The 7,459-nt window shown below is 49.4% G+C and overlaps 1 protein-coding gene across 1 annotated transcript; it reads right to left on the bottom strand.

Annotated features, from left to right (window-relative positions):
• Positions 1-4,669: 4,669 nt before the first annotated feature.
• Adm2 (adrenomedullin 2) lies at positions 4,670-6,510 on the bottom strand. Its single transcript, XM_052160712.1, has 3 exons — positions 6,235-6,510; positions 5,971-6,094; positions 4,670-5,407 (listed from the first exon to the last, which is right to left on the bottom strand). Exons 1-3 carry the CDS (start codon positions 6,317-6,319, stop codon positions 5,083-5,085), a joined length of 534 nt encoding a protein of 177 aa, XP_052016672.1. The 5' UTR covers positions 6,320-6,510; the 3' UTR covers positions 4,670-5,082.
• Positions 6,511-7,459: the final 949 nt, after the last annotated feature.

Here is a 7,459-nt window from a genome sequence, read left to right as displayed (position 1 = left end):
TTAAAGATGCATTTTATGCACTAATTGAAACTTTGCATGTGTTTGTTTGTTGTTTTGTTTTGTTTTTTGAGAGGGGAGGGTTGTTTTTTGAGACTGGGTTTCTTTTTGTAATAAGGCCATGGCTGTTCTGGAACTTATTCTATATAGACCAGCCTGGCCTCAAACTCTCAAGACCCAAGTGTGTCTGGCCTCAAACTCTCTGTGTCCCAAGTGCTGGGGTAAAAGGCATTGTTTGGATATCAACTTGACACCTGAAAATATGGCTGTCTATATCTTAGACATTCTCTGGTGTCAGATATGTAAAAATCTGTGTACACTATTGGCTTGCACAATGCCTCTCACGAACACAGGATTCTGGAAACTCCAGGGGAAAACCACTGTATCATGTCTGAAATTTAACCGCCAAATAGCTCTTTACAAATTCCTTTCTAGGGATCTCATTACAGTTAAACACTGGTCCTGCTTATGCTAGTAAATTATTTGAGAATTTTTAATATTAATCATGCTACTAAAAATTCCTTACTATCTACAGAGTCAAGCTTTTGATTATTAAGTATCCATCAGGTACTTAATTGGCAAGTTAAAAAAAAATAGAGGGGCTGGAGAGATGGTTAAGAGCACTGATTGCTCTTCCAGAGGTCTTGAGTTCAATTCCCAGCAACGACATGGCGGCTCACAACCATCTGTTATGGGATCTGATGCCCTCTTCTGGTGTGTGATGTGTCTGAAGACAGCAACAGTGTACTCATGTATAAATATAAAATAAATAAGGTCTCTAAAAAAATAGACAGACAGACAGACAGAGGTATTTACACCTACCTAAATCCACACATACTATTTATCTACACTAACTTTAATTTTTTTGTTTGTTTTTGTTTATCAAGACAGGGTTTCTCTGTATAATCCTGGCTGTCCTGGAACTCACTGTGTAGACCAGGCTGGCCTCAAACTCAGAGGTTTGCCTTCCTCTGCCTCCTGAGTGCTAGGATAAAAGGTGTGTACCACTACCACCTGGTTCTAACTTAAAATTTTTAACTTATTTTTATTCTATGTATGTGAGTGCTCTATTTACATGTACACCTGTGTGCCAGAAGAGGACATACAATCCTGTTACAGATGGTTGTGAGCCACCACGTGGTTGCTGGGAAATGAACTCCAGACCTCTGGAAGAGCAGTCAGTGCTCTTAACCACTGAACCATCTCTCCAGCCTTTATTTTTTTAGTTTTAAAGAGATAATGCTTTTTCTGCTGCCCAAAAGCATTTGCCCTAGAGAAAACACAACCTGAAGTAAATGCTAAATAAAAAGAAAGGACCAAGCCGGGTGGTGGTGGCGCAGGCCTGTAATCCCAGCAAAGAAAGAGAGGACCAGCTGCTCCATCACCAAGGTGAGGTTATAGTTGTGTCTTTTCAGAAAATGAACAAAGTCTCTGATGGCTTCTGATCTGATATGGATCTGCCCAGGAAATCCAGAGGCCACCAGAGGAATGAAGCATCTGAAGGCAGGTGACAAATCCATCAGGAGGAGATGTCCCAAGGGGGAGAGCGAACTGATAACTTAGGGAAGACATCAGGACTTTAGCTCATCAAGCTGAGACTTGGGGGAAACAAGGACCAACTCAAAAGGATGCTGTTATGTTTAATGACTGGGTGTGTGGCATGATGATTCTTGCCAAGGCAGGGTTCAAATGTCTTCTGTCAGGGGAGATAAAAGACACAGCTGTGATAGGAGAGTCTATTGTTTTGCCATGCTAAGCATTGTTATAGAGCTTTGCATAGAATAGGCTGCATCACACCCTTCTGCTCACAGCAAAAATATTAGCAGAAATGAATCAAGAGATGGGCAAATTGAGGGTGGCCTTCCCTTTCCCCTGGTCCTCTGTTAGCTGGTCTTTTAATTCTCTTATCTCACGTATGTTAATTATACTAGCTAAAAGGGCAACACATTTAACCTTGGCCTCTGTTAGAGCCACTATTTTTTTTTCTTCAAAAATATTAGAGGGGAGGAGATGTCAAGGGAACTGAGGTTTTTGGATTAACAAAGAATCACTAAAAGAACCAGGAATGTTAATTGTAGAGAGAACATCTTGTGTATTGTATGGAGACACCATCTGTCAATCAACTCAGAGATCTACCTGCCTCTGTTTCCAAGCACTGAGGTAAAGGCCTGCACTACCACTGCCCTGCATTGCCTTCACTGGATTCTTGCTGGAGGCCGGGGGTAGGGGTGGGGTAGGGGGGGTGGGGGGGTGGGGGCGTGGCCGGATATCTGGAGTGGAAGACAGGTTTCTTCACCAGTTGATTTAGGGTTTTTTGTTTTGCAGTGGTGGGTATTAAACCAAAGGCCTCACTGCAGCTAGACAATGACAGAGCTCACAATGTGCTCTACCATTGCTTCAGGGAAGCCTGTCAGAGGTCAGGACAAAGAAGGGTGGCAGGCTTCTGGCCAAGGGCCTCACTCACACAGACCAGGATGTAAGCTATGCGGATACTCTTATAATGGAGATCCAGCCAGGACCCAGCAGACAAGCACCATCTGCCTGGGCACTGGCGTGCTTGGAGCAGGGAAGAGGTACCAAGAGGGCAGAGGGCGAGAGTCCTAGGTCAGAAGCCGACTGAGTTCATCCTACATCGAACGGGTTCCCTAGGCAGCCACGCTGAGCCTCCAGGGGCCTCTTAACTACTTAAAGGTAAACCACAGCCAGCCTTCGCTTATCTACCTTTTTGATGTGTTTCCCTTCCTCTCTGTCTCTTCCCAGTGAAAGTCAGGAGGGCGGGGCTGGACTCTCCAAGGTGTCCTGTATGCTGCATTGCCAAGGGTGAGGAGTTCTTGGAGAAGGCTTGATTCGTGACCTTCAAAGCAATCGAGGGTGAGGGCTGGTATCTGAATAGGTTCTTGATGAGAGTACAACTTCTAAGTGTGAAAACAGCCAGAAAGTGGCGAGGGGGGAGGGAGGGGCGGAGCTGCACCCCCACTGGATCTCTCTGCATGGGGGCACCAAGAGGTAGTCAAGTGTAGCCAAGCGCGGTGTGGGGCCGGCACCAGACCAGAAACAAGGGTCATAACTGGCAACCTCCTGACGCTGCATAAGAGGCCGGTAGCCCTCCCCCTTCACCTCAAAGCTCTGAGGCTCAGGGGCCTTGAGCACTCCTGACATTCTAGAGGTCCGCGTGCATGCGGCAGGCCTGGGAGCCCAGGCTGGCAGGATGCAGGATAGCCACGAAAAGAGGTAGGGGGCAACAAGGTGCTCCTAAAAGACAGGGTGTCTTATGCCAAAGAACAGGCCACCCAGGCTCAAGAGAAGTGTAAGGTTGGACCTTGCCCAGGATCCAGAGTACCTACCTAAGAGGATTCTGGGGAATCTGGGCCCTGGAGACTCAGTTTGTCTGTCCTAAACTTGCTCTTGATTCCTTACCTTTACTCCAAGACCTGGAGGTTCCTCAGCTTCCTACCCCTCTCCACAGCTCCTGTTCTGGTCTCTCTGTGCACGGTGGTTTCTATTCTAGCAATGCAGGGACCAAGCTAAACTATACCCACGGGGTTTATTATGGGTTTATGAGTTTCCCAAATCATACGATGAACCTAGTAAGCCCAAGGATGAAGGCTCACAAGGGTACTTTCAGGATGTTCTGAACTGAGGGCCATCTCTGGTCACTGAAAGGTAGGCCTGACTCTGAGCTCAAAGACAGTATCCACCCACGGGGCGTGTCACTAGCCTCGGTGCAGCTGCCTATAGATCTAGAGTAATGAACTCCTACCTGGGAGGCGTCCAGGTGGCCCTGGAACGCATGTCCAAGTGCTGTGAGTACTTGCTGAGGACCAACAACTCTCTGGGAACCCTGTGTTCTCACAGGACAATTGCAAGGTTTGAGTGAAATAACATGTGCAAAGACCTTGTACCAAGAAACTATTTCCAGGCAATGATTGACGTCGGCATCTCCTCCCAATCCCCGCCCTCCCAACCCGTGTTTTTGTTTTGTTTTGTTTTTTTTAACAGTCTTTGTAGCAAAGGCTGGTCTTGAGCTTGTGATTCTGGACATTTTGGTCCTCCTCTTGATTGTCATTTGTGATCCATCTCCCCTTCTTGAACTCTTAGCTGGGAACAAAGGCATCAGCCTGTGAGACTCTACTCTCCCTACTGCTTCTGCCGGATGTCGTCACAGGATGGGGGTGGGCAGGTTGTGGTGATAACCTTGTTCGAATGCCTCCAGCTTTCCTGAGGTAGGTTTGGGTTTGTTTGTTTCTCCCTGATTGGGAGTCGTTTTGTTGTTGATTGAGTTTTTGAGATAGGATCTTGCTATATAGCCTAAGCTAGTCACAAATTTCTCATCCTCCTGCCTCAGTCTTCCGAGTGCTGAGGTTGCAAGGTCTGCCACCATCTCTTGCTCAGGGGTAGGTCATACTCAATCTTTTAGAGATGGGCCACTTTGTCTTATTCCCCTGCCTTGGTCTGAGGGTAAGAAGGGTTGTCTCTGCAGTACTTTATCCCAGAATAGGAGTCTCCATCACCGCTTTGGCCTGGGCTCCAGGTTAGCAACAGCTGCTGGAGGTCTCTTTTCTGACTGATTCTAGGGACCCTTCTTTCTGCCCCTCCTGTCTCAGGTCATGAAAGGAAAAAGTCATTGTTCCAGATCAGGTACAGAAGGGTAAACTGCACAAGACAGTGGCCATGACTTTTGCCCATAGTCAGACTTTAATTCCCAGTGGGGATTGGGTAGGGTGGGGTCACAGGGGCCACTCCAGCCTTTCCCCTGCTTGCTCATAGGTGGAGCTGTGTTTAAGACTCCAGTTCTTGCCTATTTCTTTAGGCACACGCTGCCTCAAGTCCACTGTGGTATGTGACACCGACAGCATGTCTCCCAAGCACCTGTACCCTGAGTGTACACAGTTCTGAGACACACAGGCCCCTGTCGGTGCCGGTTCTACAGCCTAGATCCACATATCCTCGTAGGTTTACGGTATCCAAAGCCACGAGGGATTGCTGCAAGCAGGGAGCTCCAAACACCTGGGCCAGGGTCTGGAGCTCCGCTGCAGCTCTGGGATCAGAGCACAGCACTCCAGGAGGAATACCTAGGTCCCCACCTCAGCCATAACTGTGGGGGCTGCTGGGATCCACAGGAGCTGAGTCCCTCCGGCCAGCTGGCCGGACAAGCTGCCACAGGCGATGGCTGAGATTCTGGACTTGGCATGTACCCAGTACACAGCCAACCCGCAGGAGCTGGGCATGGGGTCTTCGAGACCCCATGTGACGCTGGGGACCTGGGTGTCGTGAGCCACCACTCCGAGGAAGTCGAACGGGGTTGCTTCTTTCCTGTGGCTGGGGAGAGTGTCGAGGCTTCCAGACTCCAGGCCGTAGTGAGGGGTGCCCGGGCTGCAGGCTACTGGAAGGAATCTTGGCTGGGGACTCTCTGCAGAAGGGGAGAAAAAGATGTAGTAAACGCAGTGTCCTAGTATAGCCTTCCAAAAGCCCTTAAACCCACCTACTTCTCTTCTTCACAGTCTGAGGGCACTGGCAGGGGAAGCCCATAGCTTCCCTAAAAGCCTGGCGCAAGACCAGGGGAAGCCCAAAAGCTTGGTCTCCAACCTGAAGGCTGGGAGGGGCAGCCCACTATCCTTCTGGGCTTACTGGAAGCTTGGCCATCTCAGTACCCCAACACGTACCACTAACAACACCATTCTGGGCAAAGGTCCCCCAAAAAGAGTCCCCCCCCCAACTTCTTCCCTAATGTGGTCAGAAGCCGGTAGGCTTGAAAATCTCTAGCCTCTCTTCCTCCAGCAGACCTTTTGTTTAAGGTCTATTGCATCTGTGGGGGTGGGGAAATAAGTACCCCAAGTAGAAAGAGGCAAAGGTAGAAAAGGTCCTCCTGCCTTGTTCAGGCAACGCTAAAGGTGGAGGGTGACCCTTGATCTGGGAGATGAACTCTAGAAAAGTTAGGTTTCCGTGAGGAGGTCGGTCCAACCTTGTACTCACCTGGATCTGGAGAGCCTCAGTCCCTTGCCCAGGCTGCCAGACAACGTGCCCGGGAGCAGGTACAAGAGGCTGATGCAACCGACAGTTACCGTGACCATCAGCAACTGGGCCATGGCGGGCTGGGCTGTGGAAGAAGAATGCGGTGAAGTCAGCAAATGGGGTGGAGGAGGGCCACTCTGGCTTGGAGCCAACCCCCTTTGCCCACCAGTTGAGGAGCCCTTCTCTGCCCCGGGGGGCTCAGAATGTGGGAAGATTGCTTGGTACCTGCGTCTGTTGTCTGTCGGGGCACGGGTCTCAGGATCTGGAGACAGCTGGCAAGGCTGGGATCTGCTGGCAGTTCCCAGAGCATGCAGCGGAACTTGTGGATCGGGTCGTGGTCTCCTAGGAGAGATAACCTTCTGGAGTCCAGCGGAAAACCAGTTTGGGAAGCACTTCCAGCACTAAAGTAGTCTTTGGAGCTGAAGGCGGGGCTCAGGCGCTGATGGGGCGGAGCGTCCTCCACCCGGGTGGGCTGTGGTAGCCACGCTCTCCTGGTCGCTACTCCAGCACCACAGGAAGCGGTAGAGCCACAGGGGGTCACTTCAAGGGGCCCATCCCTGCTGGGAAATGCTCAACAGCTGACCAGACACCCTGTGGGGCTACAACCCTCACTACTTGAACCTTCTGGTGCGCGACAAAGTCTCAGAGACTAGAGGAGCCCAATGGTCGACCAGGCAGGTGAGTGCTAGGGTAGGGAGTGGTGCTCGGGCCTCAAGAGCATCCACCTGTGGTTGCCCAGAATCCCCAGGGGATGATGGCAGATTCCCGCGGTCTGCCTGCTTGTTCCCCAGACAGGCGGTTCCTCATTACCAAATACTGTAATACAAGTACGAAGAGAGACCCCTACCACCGCAATATCCTGGGAGACAGACTCGTTCTTTTGTGCACACAGTGTGCTCTGTCTGAGATTATGCATAAAGTTATGGATTTTATTATGACATGATCATAAACATATTGTTGAGCTTTGCTCATATTCACACCATCGCTCCTTCGTTAATCAAAATTTCAGTGATTTTTCAGATTTTTCCACAACCAAAAACCCCAACCATTGGGAGCTCATATATATGCAGTATATGTCAAATTATTCACAATGATTGTGTCAATCCACCATCCACCCATAATGCATTCTGTGCCCTTGGTTCCTAATGTCTTTGTCAGCCCGATGGAACTATTAAAACAAAAAACAAAACAAAACAAAAAACAAAACAAAAAACCCTATCAGAAGCATTTTTATGACTGCAGGGACATCTCTGCAACCGTGTTTCCTCTTCTATCTCACTATGTCCCTTTGTGTGTGTGTGAGCTTCCCCAGGACTTGGTCACGCCTGCCAAACATACATGGAACACTCAGTACACATTTGCCAGATGAGTATATGTAAAGTCTTAAGTGCAAGCCATGCTGAAGAGGTTGTTTTACCCTCTGAGGAACACATTAGCAGAGAATCACCCA

This window comes from Apodemus sylvaticus, chromosome 17 (assembly GCF_947179515.1).
Source record: "Apodemus sylvaticus chromosome 17, mApoSyl1.1, whole genome shotgun sequence".
Taxonomy (NCBI): Eukaryota; Metazoa; Chordata; class Mammalia; order Rodentia; family Muridae; genus Apodemus; species Apodemus sylvaticus.
Note: the sequence above shows the minus strand (reverse complement) of the source record. Positions and strands in the feature narration are given on the sequence as shown.

Bases quoted from the DNA above. Each gene is read 5' to 3' on its own strand.
- Adm2 (XM_052160712.1), bottom strand. From the start codon at position 6,319: ATGCTCTGGGAACTGCCAGCAGATCCCAGCCTTGCCAGCTGTCTCCAG. The intron at 6,095-6,234 runs GTACCAAGCAAT...CTTCTTCCACAG, and splicing joins CCGACAGACAACAGACGCAG to CCCAGCCCGCCATGGCCCAG. The intron at 5,408-5,970 runs GTGAGTACAAGG...CCCCTTCTGCAG, and splicing joins CTGAGGCTCTCCAGATCCAG to AGAGTCCCCAGCCAAGATTC.